The 27,018-nt window shown below is 29.7% G+C and overlaps 3 protein-coding genes and 1 long non-coding RNA gene across 7 annotated transcripts; 1 reads left to right on the top strand and 3 right to left on the bottom strand.

The window, feature by feature from the left end:
* Positions 1 to 860: 860 nt before the first annotated feature.
* On the bottom strand, positions 861 to 9,468 carry LOC143896600 (uncharacterized). 3 transcript variants are annotated; one of them, XM_077404553.1, is made up of 16 exons: positions 8,094 to 9,468; positions 7,894 to 8,013; positions 7,767 to 7,808; positions 7,541 to 7,621; positions 7,376 to 7,420; positions 7,206 to 7,277; positions 7,030 to 7,113; positions 6,690 to 6,767; positions 6,463 to 6,546; positions 6,209 to 6,286; positions 5,939 to 6,028; positions 5,640 to 5,702; positions 4,549 to 4,896; positions 3,408 to 4,456; positions 2,642 to 3,209; positions 861 to 2,176 (listed from the first exon to the last, which is right to left on the bottom strand). In XM_077404553.1, the coding sequence occupies exons 1-16, from the start codon at positions 8,173 to 8,175 to the stop codon at positions 1,935 to 1,937; spliced, it is 3,126 nt and encodes a 1,041-aa protein (XP_077260679.1). In that variant the 5' UTR covers positions 8,176 to 9,468; the 3' UTR covers positions 861 to 1,934. The 3 variants fall into 3 exon arrangements, with proteins under 3 accessions (XP_077260679.1, XP_077260680.1, XP_077260681.1); XM_077404554.1 differs by lacking the exon at positions 5,640 to 5,702 and having other exon boundaries at positions 862 to 2,176; XM_077404555.1 differs by lacking the exon at positions 861 to 2,176 and having other exon boundaries at positions 2,679 to 2,899.
* Positions 9,469 to 9,555: 87 nt separating this feature from the next.
* LOC143896602 (uncharacterized) lies at positions 9,556 to 14,605 on the top strand. 2 transcript variants are annotated; one of them, XR_013256698.1, is made up of 7 exons: positions 9,556 to 11,055; positions 11,134 to 11,244; positions 11,745 to 12,072; positions 12,159 to 12,654; positions 12,741 to 12,909; positions 13,546 to 13,823; positions 14,385 to 14,605. It is a non-coding gene; the product is annotated as an uncharacterized LOC143896602 (long non-coding RNA). The 2 variants fall into 2 exon arrangements; XR_013256699.1 differs by lacking the exon at positions 13,546 to 13,823.
* Positions 14,606 to 20,485: 5,880 nt separating this feature from the next.
* LOC143896640 (uncharacterized) lies at positions 20,486 to 23,136 on the bottom strand. The gene is made up of 8 exons (XM_077404588.1): positions 22,881 to 23,136; positions 22,431 to 22,631; positions 22,240 to 22,305; positions 21,783 to 21,848; positions 21,625 to 21,714; positions 21,058 to 21,315; positions 20,790 to 20,949; positions 20,486 to 20,586 (listed from the first exon to the last, which is right to left on the bottom strand). Exons 1-6 carry the CDS (start codon positions 22,909 to 22,911, stop codon positions 21,125 to 21,127), a joined length of 645 nt encoding a protein of 214 aa, XP_077260714.1. The 5' UTR covers positions 22,912 to 23,136; the 3' UTR covers positions 20,486 to 20,586; positions 20,790 to 20,949; positions 21,058 to 21,124.
* A 246-nt stretch (positions 23,137 to 23,382) lies between these two features.
* LOC143896566 (uncharacterized) lies at positions 23,383 to 26,378 on the bottom strand (the record flags this gene model as incomplete). Its single annotated transcript, XM_077404508.1, has 2 exons — positions 23,383 to 24,868; positions 25,680 to 26,378. Coding segments are annotated over 2 exons (1,218 nt in total), but the record flags the coding sequence as incomplete, so codon positions are not given.
* Positions 26,379 to 27,018: the final 640 nt, after the last annotated feature.

The following is a 27,018-nucleotide window of genomic DNA, read 5'->3' as shown; positions in this document are numbered from 1 at the left end:
GGATCACAAGAGTACATATTGATCAAAATAAAAGTCCAATCCTCAAAAGTAATGCCTTTACATTATTATTTTATAACACAGTGATTTTTTAATTTGTAAAATAAACAATATACTATTATAGTTTTGATGATAAAACAGTTTATCTCGTAGCTGCAACTTTAAGACCTGAGACAACATATGGTCAAACGAATTGTTGAGTTCATCCAGACATGAACTATATAGCGTATAATTTAACATGCGGAGATGTACACATTTCTACAGAACGTGCGGCGAGGAATACACGTATATCCTATCAAAATTTATTTAAAAAAGAGGGAAAGATGTACGAGAGCTCACGGGCAAAGTACCATCTGTTTGTTCAATCAACATTAATTATATTTTTGAAATTTTTATGTAAGAAATGTTTGTAGGATTTACTTGGACTAGAATTGGAAGCTCCCCTCACGTCTAATAAGATCACTTATGCATTGCCTATATTAACGATAAAAGAGGACAAGGATACTGGCATCGTAACTTCCGTCCTTATGTGGCATTAGTCGATCACTTAATATGGTATTTGCAAATTAGTGTACCTAAAATATATTTCTTTTTCAACTCGTAAGTCTTTCTTAACCTACTGTTGTAAGAAATTTAATTTTATCATATTAATTATACAAAATTTGCGAATAAAATCTTGCATTGAAACGTTAATACATAAGAATAAAATAAAAATTAAAGGTTTTTGCTTAGATATTTTTGAGCTAGATAACTATACCACTCAGTTATTATTAATTAGTTATTGTAATTTTATACCATTAGTTATTTTTAACCTTCCAAAAACATATTGCAGTGTAATATATTAATAAAATTATTTAAACAACGTAACATCAATTTTAATCTTATTTACTTTATTCCAAACTCATTAGGTCCATTTGCTTCAAAAATTCCTCTTTACAACAAATACGTTATTGTATAATAAGCCATGTAAATAATACAATCTGACCTTTGAGACATTTTTGTGTTACCACTCTTATATATATCCAAGTCTTTATCTACGCTATGTGATTCTCTGTGGATATAGGTATTATTACGTTAAAGTCTTAGCAGTCTTATCGCAATTTCATTACAATCTTATCGAATATCGCAGTCTCTAGAAACGTGTAGCAATTAAATTATTGCTTAACATAGTATAAAAATAAAAAGGACTAAAACTTAATTTTATATATTGTAACTTACTATAAAATCCGCAAATAATTACTTAAGTTCTATTGTCTCTTTCAACTGATAGTTATTTCTTAAGTTAAAATTAGAAGAAACTTAATTTTAATCATTCATCTTAATTGTATAAAACATATTGCAATATATTAATAAAGTTAATTTCTTCTTGCAACAAATACGTTATTGTATAATAAGCCATGTAAATAATGAAATCTGACCTTTGAGACATTTTGTGTTACTACTCTTATAATGTTATATCCAAGTCTCTTTATCTGTGATTCTCTGTAGACATAGGTACTATTATAAGTCTTCGCAATCTTATCGGTCTTATCGCAGTTTTATTACAATCTTATCGAGTATCGCAGAGAATTTTTTAGACATATCTAGCAACTAAATTATTGCTTGACATAATATAAAAATAAAAAAGACTAAAAACTTAATCTCATATATTATAACCTGAAACGGAATCCGCAAATAATTACATACATTCTATTGTCTCTTTTAACTGATAATTATTTCTCAACTTAAAATTATAAAAAACTTAATTTTTTAACCATTTTAATTGTATAAAATTTGTGTAAAAAGAAATCATTAAACGCGTTAATACACAAAAATAAAAATAATAATTCAAAGCTTTTGTTTGAATATATGTATATGAGTTAATTTTATACTATACTATCAGTTATTGATAATCTTTGACAAACATATATTGCGATGTAATATATTAATGAAGTTAATTAAACCTTTGGCATTTTTATTTTTCCACTTATAATGTTATGAAGCTGAGATTTTATCTGCGCTACTGTGCGCTCCTGTAAGCATGGATGTTTTTTTCTTAATTTCTCAATGTCTTTTGGAGAAGGTAAACGTGATTTTCCTGATTTACGTGATTCTTCTATTTCCTGATGAAAACTTGTTACTATTAATTGAAGTTGTTCCCGAGTCCATCGAATTCTTTTTGTTGACCCAAATGGAGATGCTAAAAGAGATTATATGATTAATTTATTGAAAAAATTAGTGTCAATTTATTTACATAAAAATACCTGTGTAAGTAACTCATAATTTAAGTAATATGTAACTTATGTAATATGTACGATATATAACTTTTCCTTAACACATATATTTTAAATAATAGAAATAATGTTAGAATTAATACAGCTATTAGTTAAAATAAATATGAGAGAAAACATTATTTTAATTATTAATAATTACTCATTTTTATAGATATTATAAATACATATATTATAAAGAAATACATAAGGTATATGAATGACAAATTAAAAATACCGTAATAAGTGACAATAAGACCGATAAAAATAAATCAAATAACTAGACAAAGAACCATTTTCGGTATCTAAGCTGGATAACTTTCTAGACTAATAATATTTAATAAAAAAAATATCGTACAATAGAAAAAAATATTTAATATATAATGCATGCTTACTACTTCGGCGTTTTTTTTCTGATGTTCCTGACGATGGTATATTTTTATTAGTTTCAAAATCATTGGTATGAAAAGATTCGGAAGAGCCAACTGAGCCTTCTTCATCATCATTGTCATTCTCGTCAGTATTAAAAATAGCTACGTTTAGAAGTCGAGAGAATTTTGGAATGTCTAATTCAGGAATTGACTGTCGATAATGTGATTTATGTATACTCTTATCATGCCCCATAAAGTTTGCCAACTCTGTGACTTCCGACTCTGAAAGATTAAGTGTGATGCACTTTGTGGCAATATGTTTTCGCAATTTGGTGCCTCGTAAGGTCAAAGGTTTTGCTGCTCCACATTTTGAAGAATAGTCTCGCATAAGCGCACACGCTCTCAAATGCTTATATCGATGTTTGTCGTATCCAGGAATTCCAAAAAGATAAGGGTTTCGTGATTCTACTTTTGCATCCAATCTGTGTTGCAATAATAATTCGATGCAATCTTGTAATTGCGAATGTAATAACACTGGCACATTACGACCTAGTTTACCTCTAATATCAAATGTGACATATTTTTTAATAGCCTAATGCAGAAAAGAGGGAAATTAAATAGAAAATGAATTATTAAAGTATACATTTGACAAGTGTTTTCATTTTTGCATTAAAATTAATAATGTAAAATAATTTAGAGAAAGGAAAACGTGAATCATTAGATGCAAAATATGTTTAAAAACAAAGAATGGTTTAATTAACATTTAATAGAGAAATAACAATAATATTACCTCTTTTCCAGCCTTTGATAATGAATGATACACTTCTGGGTCTGTATGCTCTCCAACACTTTTATAACATTTGTAATCTTCTATTACAACTTTTTCTATTTCACCTGCTCTTTTTCTGTTAAAAACTTGCAAAGAAGTAAGCGTTACTTTTAATAAATTTAACCACGTATTGTAGTTGTAAGTTTTAATAAGATCATTATACAATATATTTCTTGTGTCTGTCAAATAGTTATATAATTTCTGTATGTCCTCCATACTTGGTAATTCAACTTTTTCATGCCTTTTATTCTGTGTTATAGTTTCCTCTGCTGTTTTATTTATTGTTGTTCCATAATCTTCTACCAAAAGTTTCAAGAAATTTTGTACATTCCTTAAACTCTCATTATCATCTCTTTTAATATATTCAGTCTCTAATAAATCTCCTAATTTTTTTAAAAGAGTACCAAGTCGTGTAGCGACAGACGGCGTTTTAAATGTGTTACTATCTGGATCAAATTGTGCTACATCTTTAGTAGCTAAAATGCATGAGTCATAATGGCGTGGTTGATAGATTGAGGCAAAATCAGTGATACTTTGATTAAACTTTTTAATAGAAATCAGGAAACGACCTAAAAGCCTTAATTCCGCTCTTATCATGTCATGATGACGCTGGTTCCTAAATTTTCTACATAATTTATTTGCGTGAAGTATCACTAATTCATCATATCTGATTACTCTAGACACATCGTCCTCTCTTAAAATTGGAAAGATTACTTTTCTAAGCACATCACTAGCTTTACTGTGTATCCGTGCTTGTACTTTTCTACCAAGCATTAGAACCTTCTTGCCAATGCTTCTTTGGTTACAAATTTGAAAGTGATGCCTTACGTTATTTTTTGTAAAATAACCCTTACACTTTGGACAACAGGTAAAATCTGTCGCAGGTTTGTTAGCTTTTGAAGGTCTACGAGATACTATTAGATCTCCTGTATTAAACTGGGAGCTGGTATTATAAATAAAGTTATTTTCTTTTCTAATACTATCTATAATAGCCTTTCTTTCTAAATTACCTGAAAAATTATAATCAACATTTTTAAAGTAATAAAAGTATGTGTAACATTTTTTTATTTAAAATAATATGTATATAGATTATTATATTTACCTTTAGGAAGCAAAATAAACTTTTTTACTTCTTTCTCATTTTTATGGACAGTTTCCAAGTGTCTTGCGAATTTGGTTTGTAATTTTTTGCAGTACATGCAAAAGTATTTTTTATTTGCTCCTTTTTTTTCAGATTTTGATACAATAAGATTTGTGTCATCACAAGTGGCTTTTCCTTCATAAGTATGCTTTGAGGTATCAAGGCTGCTTTTTGAAGTATTAGATTTTTCATGCGTTATAAAGCTTCGAGAAACAATAGAAGCATTTGATTCATTATCTGAATCATCTGAATTACTGGAAACAACATAGTCTGGATCATTATAATCCTCACTGTTCTCATGAACACCTTCTGAAATCAAAGCATATAATAATTTATAAAATAATAGGGGTATTCAAATAAGTTAAAGTTTAACGGTTTGACAGGTTATGTCGGGTTAAAGTCGAGTAAAAAGTTGATTAATTAACTTTGGCGCGCTACTCTTTAAGGTTATGCAAAATACATAAGTGTCTCATTAACCTATCACATTAATCTTTGGGTTAAAAGTGTAAAAATTAACTTTTTACCCGACTTTAACCCGACATAACCTGTCAAACCGTTAAACTCTAACTTATTTGAATACCCCTAATGTTATTACATTAACGTTAATTTTTAATGTCAGTAATATTACATATAAATAAATACATGAGAAACATTAGATTTTAGAATACTTAAAAATAGATTAAAAACTATTTTCTATGCATGAATGCTAAATAGTTATCAAGGGATTCCGTGATTTTATCAATGATATAAAAGTTTTTAATTATAATTATTTGTAAACAAAAGAAACATTACAAACACAATAAGTTCTTAAAAAAACTGAATAAAATCAAAATAAAATATTTCTTTTCGATTAATTTTATCTTTATATGAAAACTATTTAAGAATCTTTTCGAGAAATTTGCTTTGAAATATCGGAATACAATTCTGGAAAAGATCATGTACATATAATCTATTAATCATATATTACATTTTAATATAGATATAGATGTGTGCGTTATGAAATCATTCGTAACAACGTTTAATTAAAAAGAATAGACAGATTGTATTGTTACCTTGTTGGTTAACCGCTGTATCTGTATTAACTGCTCTAACTGTATTAACTTCTTTACTGGGTTCTAAAGATTTATTTTCAATATTGTTAAATGCAACATAAGAGAGTTAAGATTTATAAAAATAAATTATATTACATTAACTAGCAATTATTTGACAATTTTTTTAGTTACATTTGATCTTTCTATTATTGATCTATCTATTAATCATATATTACATTTTAATATAGATATAGATGTGTGCGTTATGAAATCATTCGTAACAACTTTTAATTAAAAAGAATAGACAGATAGTATTGTACCTTGTTGGTTAACCGCTGTAAATGTATTAACTGCTCTAACTGTATTAACTTTTTTACTGGGTTCTAAAGATTTATTTTCAATATTGTGAACTGCAACATAAGAGTTAAGATCTATGAAAATAAATCGTATTACATTAACTAGCAATTATTTGACAATTTTTTTAGTAACATTTATTGAATAAAAGAAATTTTGCACTGATGTTTACAAAATCAATACATGTGTATAAAATCAATATAATAATTATTTACCATTAACTACATTTAAGTTACCTTGATCAATTGACTGCGCAGCTGATATTTCGAAAGAAAAACCCAAGTCTCTATTATTAGGTGAACCAAAAATAATATCTAAAAAATATAATTATATTGATATGCAGTATTTACAAGACGATATATATATATATATATATATAAAGTATACATATGTATTTAATGAGAAATATAACCATTATGTACACTCCTACAAATAATTGATATAATACATACTAGTTTACTTAAACAAAAATTAAATCATTGTACTTTACCTTCTTGATAATTTGTGTTTTCCATTAAAGCATTTAAAAAAGATGTATCTAAAATCTCGTTTGCAGGGAAACTAATAACTAAATCTGAAGATAAATTAAACTTATAAACATTTATAATAAAACTGCCGAATAAAAATATTTGGTAATATTAATTAAATGAGCTAACTGAACAGTTATAATAGTAATTGTTTGTAGTTTAGATGTGAACAATAAATAGATCTCTTTACCTTGTTGATCGACTTGTTTATTTGAAGTTTCCAAACATTCTTCCAAAAGTGTACTTGTTTTAAAATTAATGTTATTATCTAAAAAAAAATAATATTTACGTATATAAAATCATGCCATGCTTATGTAAATACAACAATTAAATAAACTACATTATCTCTTTCATGAACAGTTTTGGCGTTCAGACGTTTCAAAGATTTGGTACTAATAATGGAAAAACTTAGTTAAACTTCTACAGAGAAAGAACTATAATTATTTATGTTAATGTAGATGGAAGTGTTGTACTTATTTAAAAACTAATAATATGTATTTATATATAAAGTAAACAAGAATTAAATTTACTTTGCTGATCGACATTATTTTCTTCGATTGATGTTTCCAAAGACTCATCCAATATAACATTTTTAGTAAAATTATGATTATTACCTACAAAAATAATAATATATAAGTATACATACACACACACACACACATACACATGAGCAATGCAAACATTATTTACGTATAAATTTTATTACCTTTTGCGTTATTATTCAGCCATTTATCAGAATCGCTAATAATAGTGCTTCCGGAAAGATTTAGTTCAACATCTAACAGAAGTTATTGTATTATACATATTGTACTTCAGTAGATATAATTACACTGCATATTTATTTATATGTAAAATTAAAAAGTATACAGTATTTACCTCTCTCATTGACACTTTTTTTGTTTGAAGCTTCCAAAGATTTTCCTAAAATGATGATGTTTTATGTTATTACTGTTAACAACTAAAATCAAAAGTATTTGTGCATACGAATTATGCTACACTCATATAAATACAACAATTACATATTTAAATAAGTTGTGTTACCTGTACTATCAGCTATTTTATTGTTCAACGATTCAACAGATGTGTCACAAAGCGTAATTTTAGAAAGACTTGGTTGAACATCTGAAAAAGAACTATAATTATACTACATGGCCAATAACTGATATTTTTATGAAAAAAACTAAATGAAAGATAGGCAAATATCCCAACTTTTATGAAGAAACAATTAATTTAGGTACTATATATAAAAGTTAAATAAAACACATACCTTGTTGACAGATTTTTTCCGTAGATTCATCTAGAACTTCACCTATTAACAAATTAATATTAGTATTTAAAGGATTTATTAAAAAAACAAAAAAGACATATAAAATACATTAAATGTTTTGGGTTACCTTTACTGTCACTTTCGATAGAACTTGAAGTGGTGTTTGACAAACTTATTCGTTTTAAACATATTTTTGGAACATTATTTGTGAGGTTTTGCGCAATTTTTTCGAGATCCATATAATTTTCTTAAAACAAAATAATTATAGATAAATTGAAATTGTTGTACAAGTATACTATATATAATTGTATTTTATCTATACTTTACCGCTACATATTATCCATCCTTTAGTTTTCTTTTTTCTTTTTGTTACTTTATATGTACTTTTAGTCTTGCTTAAAGAGTACATTATGGTAAATCTGAAGAATAGTGGCCTCCTCACCGATTTCGTTCAACTTGGGCTTAATCGACGCGTTTTTGCACGAAACGGTAAATCTGAAGAATAGTGGCCTCCTCACCGATTTCGTTCAACTTGGGCTTAATCGACGCGTTTTTGCACGAAACGACCGAATCTGGCAGAAAAAAGTGTCGCTCTGCCCCGCGAAGCGAGATATTAACGGTTAAAGTTGACGACTATCAGGTTATGATTCCTGTCATACCGACGCGATGTAGCGACTGGTAGCGACCACGAACATGCCCTGTGGCCACACGCGCATGCTCAGTGGCCGCACGCGCATGCAAAAGAAGGTCACGTGACAACTGTCTGCTTGGTAAGTACATACATATTTATGTGTATGTACTTTTCACATACCAACTATTCTCTGCTTTAACAAATTATTTATGTTTTGTTAACTTAAACGCTTAATAACTGTAACAGAAATAATTTGTTAAAGCAGAGAATAGTTGGTATATGAAAAGTACATGTAAATATGAACTTTTCATATACCAACTATTCTCTGCTTTAACAATTTTATTTCTGTTTCGTTAACTTCAACACTTAATATCTGTTACAGTTATTAAGCGTTTAAGTTAACAAAACATAAATAATTTGTTAAAGCAGAGAATAGTTGGTATGTGAAAAGTACATACACATAAATATGTATGTACTTACCAAGCAGACAGTTGTCACGTGACCTTCTTTTGCATGCGCGTGCGGCCACTGAGCATGCGCGTGTGGCCACAGGGCATGTTCGTGGTCGCTACCAGTCGCTACATCGCGTCGGTATGACAGGAATCATAACCTGATAGTCGTCAACTTTAACCGTTAATATCTCGCTTCGCGGGGCAGAGCGACACTTTTTTCTGCCAGATTCGGTCGTTTCGTGCAAAAACGCGTCGATTAAGCCCAAGTTGAACGAAATCGGTGAGGAGGCCACTATTCTTTAGATTTACCCACGAAACGACCGAATCTGGCAGAAAAAAGTGTCGCTCTGCCCCGCGAAGCGAGATATTAACGGTTAAAGTTGACAGGAATCAGGTTATGATTCCTGTCATACCGACGAGATGCAGCGACTACGACCATGCCCTGCGGCCACACGCGCATGCTCAGTGGCCGCACGCGCATGCAGCAGATCACGTGACAACTGTTTGGTTGGTATAACCGCTGGGGGGTGCGAGGGGGGGAGGCCAAAGGCCCCCCTTCGTATTTACATGTACTTTTCATACACAAACTATTCTCTGCTTTAACAAATTATTTCTGTTACAAATATTAAGCGTTTAAGTTAACGAAACATAAATAATTTGTTAAAGCAGAGAATAGTTGGTATATGAAAAATATACATAAATATTTACTTTTCATATATCAACTATTCTCTGCTTTAACAAATTATTTATGTTACAGATATTAAGTGTTGAAGTTAACGAAACAGAAATAAAATTGTTAAAGCAGAGAATAGTTGGTATATGAAAAGTTCATATTTACATGTACTTTTCATATACCAACTATTCTCTGCTTTAACAAATTATTTCTGTTACAGTTATTAAGCGTTTAAGTTAACAAAACATAAATAATTTGTTAAAGCAGAGAATAGTTGGTATGTGAAAAGTACATACACATAAATATGTATGTACTTACCAAGCAGACAGTTGTCACGTGACCTTCTTTTGCATGCGCGTGCGGCCACTGAGCATGCGCGTGTGGCCACAGGGCATGTTCGTGGTCGCTACCAGTCGCTACATCGCGTCGGTATGACAGGAATCATAACCTGATAGTCGTCAACTTTAACCGTTAATATCTCGCTTCGCGGGGCAGAGCGACACTTTTTTCTGCCAGATTCGGTCGTTTCGTGCAAAAACGCGTCGATTAAGCCCAAGTTGAACGAAATCGGTGAGGAGGCCACTATTCTTTAGATTTACCCACGAAACGACCGAATCTGGCAGAAAAAAGTGTCGCTCTGCCCCGCGAAGCGAGATATTAACGGTTAAAGTTGACAGGAATCAGGTTATGATTCCTGTCATACCGACGAGATGCAGCGACTACGACCATGCCCTGCGGCCACACGCGCATGCTCAGTGGCCGCACGCGCATGCAGCAGATCACGTGACAACTGTTTGGTTGGTATAACCGCTGGGGGGTGCGAGGGGGGGAGGCCAAAGGCCCCCCTTCGTATTTACATGTACTTTTCATACACAAACTATTCTCTGCTTTAACAAATTATTTCTGTTACAAATATTAAGCGTTTAAGTTAACGAAACATAAATAATTTGTTAAAGCAGAGAATAGTTGGTATATGAAAAATATACATAAATATTTACTTTTCATATATCAACTAATCTCTGCTTTAACAAATTATTTATGTTACAGATATTAAGTGTTGAAGTTAACGAAACAGAAATAAAATTGTTAAAGCAGAGAATAGTTGGTATATGAAAAGTTCATATTTACATGTACTTTTCATATACCAACTATTCTCTGCTTTAACAAATTATTTCTGTTACAGTTATTAAGCGTTTAAGTTAACAAAACATAAATAATTTGTTAAAGCAGAGAATAGTTGGTATGTGAAAAGTACATACACATAAATATGTATGTACTTACCAAGCAGACAGTTGTCACGTGACCTTCTTTTGCATGCGCGTGCGGCCACTGAGCATGCGCGTGTGGCCACAGGGCATGTTCGTGGTCGCTACCAGTCGCTACATCGCATCGGTATGACAGGAATCATAACCTGATAGTCGTCAACTTTAACCGTTAATATCTCGCTTCGCGGGGCAGAGCGACACTTTTTTCTGCCAGATTCGGTCGTTTCGTGCAAAAACGCGTCGATTAAGCCCAAGTTGAACGAAATCGGTGAGGAGGCCACTATTCTTCAGATTTACCAAATTGTCAAATAATTGCTAATTAATGTAATACAATTTATTTTCATAGATCTCAACTCTTATGTTGCATTTAACAATATTGAAAATAAATCTTTAGAACCCAGTAAAGAAGTTAATACAGTTAGAGCAGTTAATACAGATACAGCGGTTAACCAACAAGGTAACAATACAATCTGTCTATTCTTTTTAATTAAACGTTGTTACGAATGATTTCATAACGCACACATCTATATCTATATTAAAATGTAATATATGATTAATAGATTATATGTACATGATCTTTTCCAGAATTGTATTCCGATATTTCAAAGCAAAGTTCTCGAAAAGATTCTTAAATAGTTTTCATATAAAGATAAAATTAATCGAAAAGAAATATTTTATTTTGATTTTATTCAGTTTTTTTAAGAACTTATTGTGTTTGTAATGTTTCTTTTGTTTACAAATAATTATAATTAAAAACTTTTATATCATTGATAAAATCACGGAATCCCTTGATAACTATTTAGCATTCATGCATAGAAAATAGTTTTTAATCTATTTTTAAGTATTCTAAAATCTAATGTTTCTCATGTATTTATTTATATGTAATATTACTGACATTAAAAATTAACGTTAATGTAATAACATTATTTTACAAATTATTATATGCTTTGATTTCAGAAGGTGTTTATGAGAACAGTGAGGATTATAATGATCCAGACTATGTTGTTTCCAGTGATTTAGATGATTCAGATCATGAATCAAATACTTCTATTGTTTCTTGAAGCTGTAAGACGCATGAAAAATATAATTATTTTTAAAACCAGTCCTTATTCTGTGAAGCATACTTATAAAGAAGAAACTTGTGATGTCACAAATCTTATTGTGTCTAAATCTGAAAAGAAAGGAACAAGTAAAAAATATGTACTGGAAAAACTATATTCACAAGACATTTAGAAACTATTTATAAAAATAAGAGATATAAAAATGTTTGTTTTACTTCCTAAGGGTAAATATAATAATCAATATACATACTATTTTAAATAAAATGTTACATATACCTTTATTACAAAAATTTTGATTTTAATTTTTTAGGTAATTTAAAAAGAAAGGTTATTCTAGATATTATTAGGAAAAAAAGTAATTTTATCTATAATACCAGCTCCCAGTTTAATAAAAAAGATTTAATAGTATCTCGTAGACTTTCAAAAGCTAACAAACCTGAGCCAGATTTTACCCGTGGTCCATAGTATAAGGGTTATTTTAAAAATAATAATGTAAGGCATCACTTTCAAAATTGTAACAAAAGAAGTATTGGCAGAAGGTTCTAATGCTTGGTAGAAAAGAACACGCGCGGATACACAGTAAAGCCAGTGATACGATTAAAACACCGTCTGTCGCTATACTTGGTACTCTTTTAAAAAAATTAGCAATTTTATTAGCTACTGAATATATCAAAAGAGGTAATAAGGGTTTATAAAGAATGTAAAAAGTTTTTTGAAACTTTTGGAAAAAGATTATACAATAATAAATAAAACAGCAGAGGAAACTGTAGCACAAATTAAATGGTATAATAAAGATATATTACCAGGTATAAAGAACACATAAATTATATTACTATTTGACAGACACAAGAAATATATTGTATAATGATCTTATTAAATCTTATAATTACAGTACATGGTTAAAATCATTAGGAGTAACTTTTATTTCTAAGCAAATTTATAACAGACAAAGAGCAGGTGATATAGTAAAAGTTCTAATAGAAGATTCCAAATGTTATGACAGTGTTGGAGAGTATACATATCCAGAAGTGTATAATTCATTATCAGAAACTGAAAAAGAGGTAATATTATTGTTATTCTTAACAATTGTTCATTAACCTATTTTGTATTTAAGCATATTTTACACCTAATAATTTATGTTCTTTTTTCTTTAAATTATTTTACATTTGATTAATTTAAATGCAAAAATGAAAATATTTTTGTCAAATGTATTCTTCAGTAATTAATTTTCTATTTAATTTTTTTCTTTTCTGCATGAGGTTATTAAAAAATTGGTCACATTTGACATTAAAGAACTATGTACTTTGTCTGTATTATTGCATTCGTAATTACAACACTACGTTGAATTGTTATTACAACTGCAATGTCACAAAGTTATAAAGCAATTGTTATAATCAAATGCATAAATAGAATCACGAAACCCTTCTTTTTGGCATTCCTGGATACGGCAAACATCGATATAAACATTCAATGAAAACGTGTCAACTTATGCAGGGCTGCTCTTCAAAATGTTGAGCAGCAAAACCTCTTGCGAGGTACCAAATTCCGAAATAAAATATTAACGCGTTTAATGTAAGATTTCTTTTCGCACAAATTTTACACAATAAAAACAATAAAATTAAGTTTCTCTTATAATTTAAGTTAATAAAAAATTACGAAAGTATATTGCCATAAGGTGCATCACCTTTCACTTTTAGAGTCAGAAGCCACAGAGTTGGAAAACTTTATGGACCATAATAAGAGTATACATAAATCACATTATTGACAGTCAATTTCTGAATCAGACATTCCAAAATTCTCTCGACTTCTAGCTATTTTTAATAATGAGGAGAATGACAATGATAACGAAGAAGTTGAGTAAAATCTCATTTTTGTGAATTTAATTGGCTCTTCCGAATCCTTCTATTCCAATGACTTTGAAACTAATAAAAATATACCATCGTCAGAAACATTAAAAAAAAAAAACGCCAAAGTAGTAAGCATGCATTTTATATTAAATAATTTTTTCTATTATACGATATTTTAAAATAACTAGAGAAATAGCCATCTTCGGTCTAACAATAAGTTGGATCTTGGTAGCCTAATAATATTTTCAAGTGAACATTATATACTATTTTTCAACTTCGTGAATTTTGCGCCTAATTAAATATTATTAGGCTACCAAGATATCCAGCTTATTGTTAGATACCGAAAATGGTTATTTGTCTATTATTTGATTTATTTTTAGCGATCTTCATTTATTATGATATTTTTAGTTTTTTTTTTTTATATACTTTATATATTTTTATAATATATTTGTAATATTCATAAAAAATTAGTAATTATTACTAATTAAAATAATGATATTTTTTCTTATATTTATTTTAACTAATAACTGCATTAATTCTAATATTATTTCTATTGTTTAAAATATGTGTTAAAGAAAAGTTATACTTATACATATTACTAATACTTAAATTATGAGTTACCCACACATGTATTCATGTGTAAATAAATTAGCACAAATTTTTTCAATAAATTATATGATCTCTTTCAGCATTCTTTATTTGGATCAACAAAAAGAAAGCAATAGATTCCAAAGGAAGCGCAATTAATATTAACAAGTTTTCGTCAGGAATAGAAAAATCACGTCTACCTTCTGCAAGAGATATTGAGACAAAACATCCATGTCTACACAACCGTAAAGTACCTTAGATAAAGACTTGGCTTTACAACATTGTGTGGTACAACAAAAATACCAAAGATTTAATTAATTTCATTAATCAAGAGACACGGTAGTGTCTCGCGCCAAGTACACGCGGAGCGAGACCGACCGTGACTCTTTTACGCGACGCGACGGGTTGCGAGTACCCGAGATGTTGAGATCTCGATAACGAGTGAACGGATCAAGTTCTAAGTAGGCTTGATCGATAGCTTGGGGTCCAATTAGGGGGGGGTTTCTCTCATAATATTCCGCTACGTGCCTTACGAGCGGAGATATTGCGACGCAAAGTCCAAATGTGAAAATTTATTTTTAAGATACTCCTCCTCCTCCTCCTCCTCCTCCTAACGCCGCGATCTATCAGAGAAACGTCACTTTCACTTTTTCGACGCTGGCGGCGCAGGTATCGCCAGTTTCGATATCGCGCGCGTATTTCAAAATTAGGTCGATAAACTTATCGGTCAGGAGGAAAATTTCTATTTAAGTAAAAATTAGGTATATATATAATAAATATTGAGTCAACGGAAAAGTAGGTTCTCTATGCTTGGCAGAAAGTGCCGCTAGGGAATTTTTAAGTCGATTCTTATGAATCAAGCTTGAATTTGATGTCTATGTATCCCAGGTTGCCGATATTACACCGCAATATTATTTGTAAGAAATTATTAATAATTAAAGGTATAAAATTATACTTAATCCAAAAATATGTAAGCAAAATCTTTTTTTAATTTTTATTTTTATGATTAATGCATTTAATGCAAAAGTTCTTTTTGCATTAAGTCTAATTATTTTAAACTAACAATGAGGTAAATTTATGAGTTGAAAATGGTAATAGAATTTAGGCACGCTGTTGAAAATTCCTCTCTGACAAAAATCTAACTTTTTATTTTACAAACCACTTTTAGAAAAATATTCTACTACTTCTGATGAACGTAAGTAATAATACGTACAGTATAAGTAAAAAAAAAAAACATTTTTGTGATATTTGTAAGTACAATGTATATGTATGTAATAAATGTATCTGATGTAATACAAAAAAATATTGACACCAATTCATTTTCGAAATGTTTATGGTATACTATATAAGTTATTTGCGAGTTAAATATAGAATCATTTCTTTCAATTAAAATCTTCTCTCATACAATGTTTATTGCTTATAGCTCTTACATATATTGAAATAAAAGTAAATAGCATTTCTACCGGAATATTTATTGCCATTGTATATTCTATCTTCAAATTCCTTTATCTCACAAATGCATTCTATAAGTATCTTTTCGATATGAACTTAAAAGTATTCTTAAAACTTAGCTTTATCATAATTTTAAAAATTTTAAAGCAGTATTTACATTAAATACACTATTAAAAAATAAACACACTTTTATAATAATTATTTTGTTTCAAAGATGGACTGTAAACTAGCATTCAAACTTATGTAGTAGTATCGCGGCAATACCAACCAAAATTTTATACTCTAAATCGACATAAAAACATTCAACTATTTACGGTTACAAGCTGAAAACTTTTGGATAGTTCTGTCCCTCACACATAGGACAAAAGACTATATTCTGTCATTTTTCTTTTTCAGCCGCTTTTTTTAGTCGAATAATCGTGAAATTTGAGGTCTATTTGTTATTGTATTTCTAAATCTGAATGGTCAATAAATTTGGTTTTTTTTACTAGTATTCCTAAAGTGTCCTTCTACTATGTATCCGTTTTTCATCACTTTCTTAAGATTCGTTCTAATTATTAAAATTCAAAATACGAGATTCCCGTATACTTCATGTGCGATACATGAAAAAATTCAATTTTTGATAACGATTATCTTGCGTTCGGGATGATCAATTACTTTTAGGTTGTGTAGACGTGTAGATACCACATTTATTAACATATAGTAAAATTTTCAAATTTTTCTTAAGAATTGCGATTTACAAGACTACTACCTTAACGTCGTAAGTGACGATAATACGAGTGATAATATTAAAACGTGGCACGATGAAAATCAAATATAGAGAAAAACGTGTTATTAAATCTTTATTTAGGTTGCAGTAGATATATGTGTGAAAGGCCGAAGTATTAGTTTGTGTTCAAGTGGTAGTTTTCAGGTATATAAATAGCAGCAGAATGGCAGTTTTCAGGTCTATATATAGCAACAGAATGACAGTTTTTAGGTCAATTAGCTTTATACAAAAATCCGGTTATTTTCTTTTACTGATTACTTTCATTCCAATAATCGCATTGATGGAGAGTTATTCATAATAAAAAAGTGATTACCAAAGTGATTACCGTAATTCTTTAAACCGAGATTTATTTTCCACGAATCTTTCCTACTCTGTTAATCAATTTTGTTTCAAAGATCAACGGAAACAAGCATTCAAACTTAAAGACGTTTACCAGTAAATTAATTTTCTATGTATTTGCTTAAAATTTGAACCATATGCTATTAATGGTGTTAGCTATACACCTCCTCAATTGTAAGAACCGTGCCCGTACCAAAGTCGAGATATTCGCTATCAAAAATTGTATTTTTTACATGTATTAAATACACAAAACAGACGGAAATCTTGTATTTTGAATTTTAATTGTTAGAACAAATCTATAGAAAGTGATGAAAAACGGATATATAGTAGAAGGGCACTTTAGGAATGCTAGTAAAGAAACCCGAAATTATTGATTGTTTAGATTTAGAAATACATAATAAATAGACCTCGATTTTCACGATTATTTGACGTAAAGAAGCGACTGCAGGAGAAAAATGACAGTAGTCTTTTGTTCTGTGTGTGAGAAACAGAACTGTTTAAAAGTTTTCAACCTGTGACCGTATATATTCGGATGTTTTCACGACAATTTAGAATATAAAATTTTGGCTACGATTATAACAGGTGAACGTCCTTAAAGCCAATAAGTGATGTTAATATTGAAACGTGGCACGATGAAATTGAGTACGTATTAAGCGTACTTTTCGGCTAACTTCACCTAACCGAGAAATTTTTCAAAAACATTATTAAATTAAAAAAAAATCTAATAAAGCCAAAAATTGGTATAGATAATTATGTAGTCTTACTCGTTCTGCTTGCAAAATTTCATATTTTTTTCATTATTTTTCACTGAGATAATTTTTCTCCATTTTCTATAAAACTACGTGTAATTTTATTATTTAATTTCTCAACAACAAGCTTCCTAAACAGCCTCTTTGGACAGAATTTTTTTATGATGAAATTTACAGGATTTATTTAAATTTAAAAAGTTTTCATTATTTTAGTCGTAATACCCGAACATCCTTAAATCTACATTTAGGTCGCAGCAAACATGTTCAAAGCCAAAATATTAAAGTCCTTGTTCAAGTGGTAGTTTTCAGGTCTCTAAATAGCATCGGAAGGGCAGTTTTCAGGTCGATTAGCTTTATACAAAAACCTGATGTCATTTTTTAAATAATTACTTTTATTCCATAGCAATCGCATTGATAGAGACTTATCCATCATAAAAATGGTCCTTTTCGGAATATCTTAAAACAAAATTCAATTTTCATGAATTTTTCCTACTCTGTTAACCGATTTTGTCTCAAAAATGGACGGAAACTGATGGTATTCAAACTTAGGGTCGTAGGTAACGTTAATATTGAAACGTGGCATGAAAAACAAACGTAGAGCAAAACATGTTATTAAATCTATATTTAAGTTGAAACAGATAGGCACACAAGGCCGAAGTATTAAAGTTCTCGTTCAAGTGGTAGTTTTCAGGTCTATAAATAGCAGCAGAATGGTAGTTTTCAGTATATAACAACAAAATGACAGTTTTCAGGTCGATTAGCTTTATACAAAAATCCGATTTTATTTCCTATTAATGATTACTTTCATTTCAATAATCGCATTGATAGAGATTTATCAATCATAAAAAAGTGATTACTGTAATTCTTTAAAACGAGATTCATTTTCCGTGAATTTTTTCTTCTCTGTTAATCGATTTTGTTCCAAAGATTGACGGAAATAAACATTCAAACTTAAAGCCGTAGGTGACGTTAATATTGAAACGAGGCACAATGAAACTCAAACATAGAGCTTTGTTAATAAGTCTACATTTGGGTCTCAGCGGACATGTTCAAAACCGAAATATTAAATTCCTTGTTCAAGTAGTATGTTTTCAAGTCTCTAAATAGCAGCGGAATGGCAGTTTTCAGGTCTCTAAATAGCAGCAAAATGGCAGTTTTCAGGTCGATTAACTTTATACAAAAATTTGGTGTCATTTTTTTAACGATTACTTTTATTCCAATAATCGCATTGATAGAGATTTATCCACCATAAAAAAGAGATTTCCGTAAATCTTTAAAACAAGATCCAGTTTCCATGATTTTTTCCTTCCGTATATATACTATGTTATGTACTGGATCTTGTTTTGAAGAATTACGGAAATCATTTTTTTTATGAATAAATCTCTATCAATGCGATTACTGGAATGAAAGTAATCTTTAAAAAAATGACATCGGATTTTTGTATAAAGCTAATCGACCTGAAAACTGCCATTTCCCTGCTCTTTAGAGACCTGAAAACTATCACTTAAACAAGGACTTTAATATTTCGACTTTGAACATGTGTGCTCCGACCTAAATATAGATTTACTAACAAATTCTGCTCTATGTTTGATTTTCATCGTGTCACGTTTCAATATTAACGACTCACAACTTTATAAATATAAATATAAACAGTTTCCGACGATTTTGGGAACAAAGTTTGTCTGATTACACAGAAAGAATTCAGAAGAACTGAATCTTATTTTAGAAATTTACAGAAATTGTTTTTTACTACAATGGGTAACTCTCTATTTGTGGTCATTTAAATAAAATAAATATTTTGGTTCTCACCTTTTCATAAACTGTGCGATTTGAAAAGTTCTGTGTTTGTTGAGGATTTACCGCCACTTACGGAGCTCATTTCTGAAAACATTTTGAACAAAAAATGTCATATAAATATGGGTCCTATTCTGAATATTTACAGAGTTACACTAATTTGAAGGTTGTTTGTAAAAGACCTTTTTTTTAGTTTGAGTACAAGAAAATTATTAAAAATAAAGAATAAACTTTTCAGAAATAGCAGTCTTTTTTTTAACTGGCTAGTAATCTGAACTACAAAATTACATTATTCTTACTCACTTCTTAGAACGATTAATTACATTATCTAATTAATAATAATTACATTAATTACATTATTATTATTGAATATAGAATAAGACCCATGTTTATATGGCATTTTTTGCTCGAAATGTCTTCTGAAATAAGCTCGGTAAGTGGCGGTAAATCCTCACCAAACACCCTGTATATAACTTAAAAAATTATAAGATCTGAAAACTGCTTCGGAGTATAATTCAATTTGGACAGAATGGTTGCTTTCAGAACTTATATTTGCACACAAAATTTTGCTTTATTCTGACTTAATACTGAATTTCAGTAACGTATTAGACTTACAGTCAACATAATTTTTCATGTGCTATTGAAAAAAAGCTCAGAGATAAATTATTTACTCTTTTGATTAGAAAAATAAGGGGTCTGAAAACAGCCTTTTGCCTAAAAAATAATATAATTAAATGGCAAAATTAAGGACTTGCGATAAAATTGCACATATCTTTATGATTTTTTTTCGTTTTATAACACAAAATTGATCGAACATTACTAATAAGTGTCAAACCTATAAAATGTAAACCATTAACTAAAAAAAAACTCGTTGCTTTAATTAATAAATAAGAGTGACCTGATCACTACCAATCTGTATAAACTTGTAAATATTTCAGAAAATAATCATTATTTTTAAGTTTTGTCAACCGCAAAGTCTTCTAAACAAAGCTTACTAACTTATTATCCACTAAAATTATATGCTTAGAAATTGACCTCAAAACTGCCCCTTGACATACATATATATATATATATATATATATAATTTATAAACAATATACCTGTTTCTCTCAGATATCTAGTTTTTGCATTTAAACCATGTGGATACATTATCTTGAAAGTCTTTATCCGTGTACATAGGAAAATGTTTTCTTATTGCATCTAATAAAAATAAAAAGTTATATATATTAAATTGTTATAATTTAAAAAATTACCAAAAATATAAAATTATTCTTTTAATTTTTTGTAAGAAAAACTGGTAAGAAAAACTGCAGCAAACAAGTAAAATGCATAACTTCTCTTTGCGCTGCTAGCGGCGCAATCAGGAGTTAAAAAATAAAAGTAAAAAAATCTGGACTACATACTTTTTAAAATTTCCATTATGTGTAATAAGTTCACTTGATAATTTTCCTTGCGCCCAAACCAAGAGCATTTAGATCCCAGCTTATTGGTAAATAGTTTCTCCAATCCATTTTTACATAAAGCTTGAGCACTATTACCTCCTAATAAATAGAAGAACGTTTCCTATTCAAAAAATAAAAACAGTATATTTCGTGTAGCATAGGACTTCATTTTTAATGCAATTGTAATTTTAATTTTTTTAAGTATATTTTATGAAAAGAATTTCTTTACCAATTGTTTTGATGCGGCTATATTTGCTTTCAAGCCATCGTCGAACTCTAACATTTTTTTATATTTATTAAAAGGTTTTGTAGGAATTTTTTATATTTGTCGTATCTGTCAGTATATTTGAGTTTCTTGCAGCAGTCACCTTTGAAGCCAAATTTATATTAATTCGAGAGTCTAATTGTTTTAAGAACTCATTTTGCTGTTCTACCATTTTTTTAGTTGCCAAAACATGCTCTAATATTTGTGATGTTACATAGCTATCTGAAAAAAATAGTATTTGTTAAATAAATATTTTGTAAAAGTTACATGAAAAAAGCGTAAAATATATACTTTTTATGTAAATTTGTAATTTCACATTTTTATATTTAGCTTATTTAGGGTCGGTTGTTCCAAGCCTTGGTAAACTAACTAATAATAGTTAAATCATATATGTGTCTTTGTTTTTCCTTCAAATTAGACAAGGTAGACATATATGGTTTAACTATTGGTTACTTTACCAACTGGTTGGAACAACCGGCCCTTAATAAGGTATAAACATAACAAAAATATTGTAGATATTGAAATTAATACCTGTTCGTGAATCTTCAATAATGTCAGCGACTTCGACAAAACTCTCATCAGCTGTATTTGTTGTTACAGCAGCAATATTATTTTCTTGGACTAAACAAAACAAAATTTACCTATTATTTTCGTTTTATACTTTGATTTCTGAGTGAGAAATATTATACCTTCTTTGTCGATTTCATTTACTATTGCGGCTGAAGTGCCATTTTTGTTATTGAAATCACTCCCTTCTGCAATGATAGCAACATCTTTGTCGGTATTTATATTATTATAATTTCGTTCCTTTTTATATATTTACCATAGATATATAGATCATTATCTCCTATGTGCCAAGATAACTTTAGATAATTTAATGAGCGGATAAATTTTCATCCCTCGTGCATGCTCAATGGTACGTTCACCTAGTAGGACGAATGGCTTCCGGGAGAAATACACAACTGCGCATGTGCAAGTGAAAATGTATTCCCTCCATTAAATTATGAAAAGTTATCCAAGCACTAAATATACTATGCTCTATCTATATATCTATGATATTGATAAATCTACATGCATGTGCAAAAACCAGGTAAATATGAAATAAAAGATATTGTTCATAGTTCCAAAATAATAAATAATAATAACCATTATTGAGTTGTTGTGAAGGCAAACTTGGTACTGCTTTATCATGAAGTAATTCATCGCATGGATCTACAAAGTAGTAATACATATAGAAGCGCGTGCGTTAAATATTGTGTATTATTTGAAAAATAAGGGTCACATATATTAGTAATAGTAATTATTTGAATTTATTTGTAATAATTAGTACATGTTACCTGTCTGTATATCGTGATCAGGAATTGTTATCGAAGGAGGCGGTGTCATTCTGTGTGAGTGATCGCTGTCGGAATTGTGGTGACTGACATCTTGGTTCTTATGCTTCTTTCTACGTTTACCTTTCCCTAGCTGGGAACATGATGTTTCCGTTTCTGAATTTGATTTTTTTTTCGTATAATTTAATGCGTCCTGATAAGAGTCTGCAATTGGAGAAAGTTACAGTACAAAAAAAATATTTTTAATGCATTTAGGACGAAAACCATTATTCGTGCTTTGCTTTAAGGCATCTTATGATGGCCTTGGTTCAATTTGTAGGTACTATTGAAGACAGATTTTCGACATGTTACAAAGTTTCTTACAAGTGCTGATTACATGAATAAACTAGGTATTTTTACTTGTATAATTTATAGACGATATTGTCAAATATCCTCTTTCATTAAAATTCTTACCATATTGAATAAGCAGTTCTACTGTGAACATTTCCCAGCTGCTGTCCGGTTGTGTATTTTTCCGAATATATTTCCTAGGATTTTTTTTCGGCCATTTACAGAATATCTTGTCTTCCTTTTGTTGTAGCCATGAAGTTGGTACAACTTCAATTTCACCAGTTTGCTCAGTTACAAATTCGACGACAGACCATATCTGGAAACAATGCAAGAAATAAAGTTTTTAATTAACTGTTTAAATAACTATTAATATTTTAATAACACCGCAGTAAAAAATTTGTTTGAAAGCTTCTTTAAAAGTACCTTATATATTTTATATATTTTTTATTTTGTACATTTTTTGTATATTATATATTTTATATATCATATATTATATATTTTTATTTTATACATTTATTTTATTTTTATATTTATATATTTTTTATTTTACATATTTTATACATTTTAACCTATTATATATTTTATTTCCATTATGTAAGTTTTAATTTTTATTTACACATTGGCTATGTATTATTGGTAGAATAATAAAACCGTTATTGTACGGATATTTGATGCACTTCATGAGTATTTCATCAATATTAATTGTATAGACATTATTTATAGCCAAGTTTTGACAATGTTGAATATGGAATAATTGAGAGGAACACGGTGAATTAAAAAATAATTTGGATTGGGTAAACTTATTTCCTTTTAAAAAAATTTCTGACGTGTCATTTTTTTGACAAATGTCTGTAATGCAAACAATAGATTTGTCTTTCAATATGACACAATTATCTCTATCCGATATCTTTAATTCATACTTTTCAGTATCAATCTCTTTAAAATATGTGTACTTTTTTTTATTATGAATTTGGACTCTATATTGTTTCCGTAAAACTGGATATTTAGTCACATCTTGTACTTGTTGTACTTGTTCTTGTTCTTTGAGTCTGTTACAAATTTGCTGTAAAGGATGTCGTGACATCTTTATTTTCTTTTTAATTTCAAACAAATAATTTTCAAATTTAAAACAGCTAAAATTTTCGAGTGGACCATGCTTAACACAATCTGCAGGCAAGTGTATTAGACCATGCACGTTATGAGTGAGATATTCAGTTCCATAAATTATTTCATATTTCTTAACAAAATATTCCAAGAGTTGTAGAGCATAATTATTATATGTTAAATATAATTCAGAACTGCTTAAAATTCTAATGGCGCACGATAAAGCCATAAAATGTATATACACATTTTTGTTTGCTATGTTTTGTAATGCAACAGGTCCGGTATACAATAGAAACTGTCGTAGTTCTGTGGCTTTATAATATTCTATTTTTTCCAGACTTTTTGGTAATCGTGCAAAGTCTGTTGGCAAATAGTTTCTAAATAATAATAGTTCATCATTAACTTTTTTTTGTCATTTTCCGATAAACGAATATTTTTTTTTCCTCTTATTAAAAACATTAAAATCCGTTTTACAACTCCCAAATATACTATAGGTGCATACCATCGAGGGGTACTTGTGAAACTAAACCCATATTCAATTTTTCCAAAGGACTTACACCTTTATGAAATTCTTCGTCCAACTTATTTCGGAAACTGCTATCATTCCTTAACTGTCCATTAATCTTTACAAATACAACTTTTCCATTAATAAAAGTTCCTTCTTCAGTACATTTAGTACAACTAGAGTAACCTGTGTGACCTTTAATGCATAAAAGAAAAGATTTTGCTGGAGCATCGCAGAGAACTGTACTAACTTTTACTTTAATACATCTGTTATTTATCTGAAAACCATTTTTTTCTAAGTTCTGAAACTCGTTTATAAAGGAATTCATAAATTGATGTACATCGGCTGGTTTTTTAAGGCCATGGTAAATCCCAACAGCAAACGGCTTTCGCCACTTTTCACTGATAGTATGCAAATCTAAGGTAAACGGCCCAGTTACAGGCACTGTCCTAGTTTCCGGCACCGACGGTACATTTATATTTGTAATAAATAAAGTTTTCGTCAAATATTAAAAAAATTACAAGCAAATTAAAGAGCGTTTTTTACTGTTGATTATTGCATAAACACTTTTTTTTTAAATGTTTCGTACTTAAATTACCGACAGTGAATGGGGCGACTCGCGCGTTTCAGTGGCTCCCGAAGGGCATTCCTAGGTGACACACCTTAGTGGTAGCGAACGTCAAACTGCTGATTTTTAGTATTATGTAAGTATTAAAACGTCATAATGGTTATATGAACATGTTCAGCACGAATCACATTATCGATTAGATAAGTAATAGTTTATATGTATGTTAGTTTTTCCCTTAAATTCCCGATGCCAAGAAGTGCGTCACGTAATGAAGGTTATGTTTCACTTTTTGGCACAGAGTTTGTAATATGTTGCATCATCAATTTTGCTTTATTATTCTAGAAATTGAGGTAGATTTATTGATACTTGTAACTCGAAAATTTATGATAAAAAACATTTTTTATGAAAAAAATAATTCTAATGAATTTTTATGAAATTTGTTTGAAATTTATTAATTATTCAACACATTTTGACACTTTTTACGCTACAGATAAAGTTTGTTTTCTGTGTTTTATTTTCACCTGTCTTATTTTTGTATTTTAATGTAATATATAAAAAATCTGTTGTAACAGAGTAAGCACAGATAGAGAAAAAAGTGATGGAGACTTTGGACTCTTCGAAGGTAGCTAATTTATCTCATATATCTTATATTATATGTAGTTTTTGCATAGAGGTTGACAAAATATAATACCTACAAGAGAGCTAATTAGTAATTAAACATTGATTATTACAGCTAAAATTATACGCAGGACAATTTAAGTAACTGTGACGTCTCGAAGTGCCGAAAATTGGGCCCGTTGGTGCCATAAAGTGCGGCAGTATAAATAAGAATTGGCCAAAATTGACTGCTTGAACTTTTCGATATTGGCAAACCATCAATATTTATGCAAATAGGTAATACTATTTCAGTGCAATCCATAAATAGTTTTTCTATAATACAACTACTGTTAAGTATTCTGCGTAGTCCATTTTCTATTCCTAGGTGACAGTAAAAACCAGGATAAACAGTTATAATTTCATAAGGACATGACGTAGGTGTTTGCAGAATCGTTCGCGAATCCTGTGGAAATTGTGGAAATGGTACTCTTAGTATAGTCAATAATTCATTTATAGCGCACTGGCTTAATAAGTGTCTATATTTCAAGATCCATTGTTGAACCGCATTTATAAAATCATCTACTACTGCAGGAAATGTGTCACATCGTTCTTTAAACAATGACGATTCATCTTTATATATATCTTCATCAATATTTTCAATATATTCTACCGACTCAAGTAAATTATCTGCCAAAGAATTATCCTGAGAAGCATGATGTGCGCCATCAACGTTATCATCCGTTACAATATTGGCGGAAACATCATCATAAAAATTTTTATTTTGTATCAAGTTTTTAGTACGATTATTCGTCTGTATTATATCCCGATTAATTTGTAAAATTTGTATTCAATCTTTTTTTACTATTCGACTCAAATGTCTTTTACTTGAAAAATACTTTTTGATTTTAGTCATTATTATATTACACTGCAGTTATACAGAAGTTTATATTATTTACACACTTAATACACACTTTATCCAATATATATATATATATAATATAGCTAGAAAAATTTAATAAACGAGAATACGTTATAACTACACCGCACAATGCACGAGAATATGGTCGTGTGTCACGTGTGATGGACAGAAACTGGCCATAAGGGAGGTACTTTTAGATTGGTCCGCCAGTTTCGTCTAAAGCAAGAGAAACAGAAAGAGAAAGAGATATAAAGGGGACAAAGAAAGACATAGGATTTGACGAAATGTGCTGGCCAGTCTCTGGTAGAAGGGACAAATCTAGCCGACTTTTGGCGGGCCGACAAGTCAGCCGACAAGTTGTGCCCCTACGGGCCTACGTAAACGGGACTGTAAAAGATATCAATTTAATACTTACGTTAGATGAATTCTGCAGATCATTCGCATTATTCAAATCCATTTTTTATAACACTAATTCACTGATAATACTGGGTATACGACTGTGCGTCAGTGATGCAAGATCGAGCCGGCTAACACCGCACGCACACAGTAATAACCGCTTGAGCTGCGT

Source organism: Temnothorax americanus, unplaced genomic scaffold (assembly GCF_048541705.1).
Source record: "Temnothorax americanus isolate GAGA-0224 unplaced genomic scaffold, ASM4854170v1 Scaffold19, whole genome shotgun sequence".
Taxonomy (NCBI): domain Eukaryota; kingdom Metazoa; phylum Arthropoda; class Insecta; order Hymenoptera; family Formicidae; genus Temnothorax; species Temnothorax americanus.
This window is presented reverse-complemented; position numbering and strand designations above follow the sequence as displayed.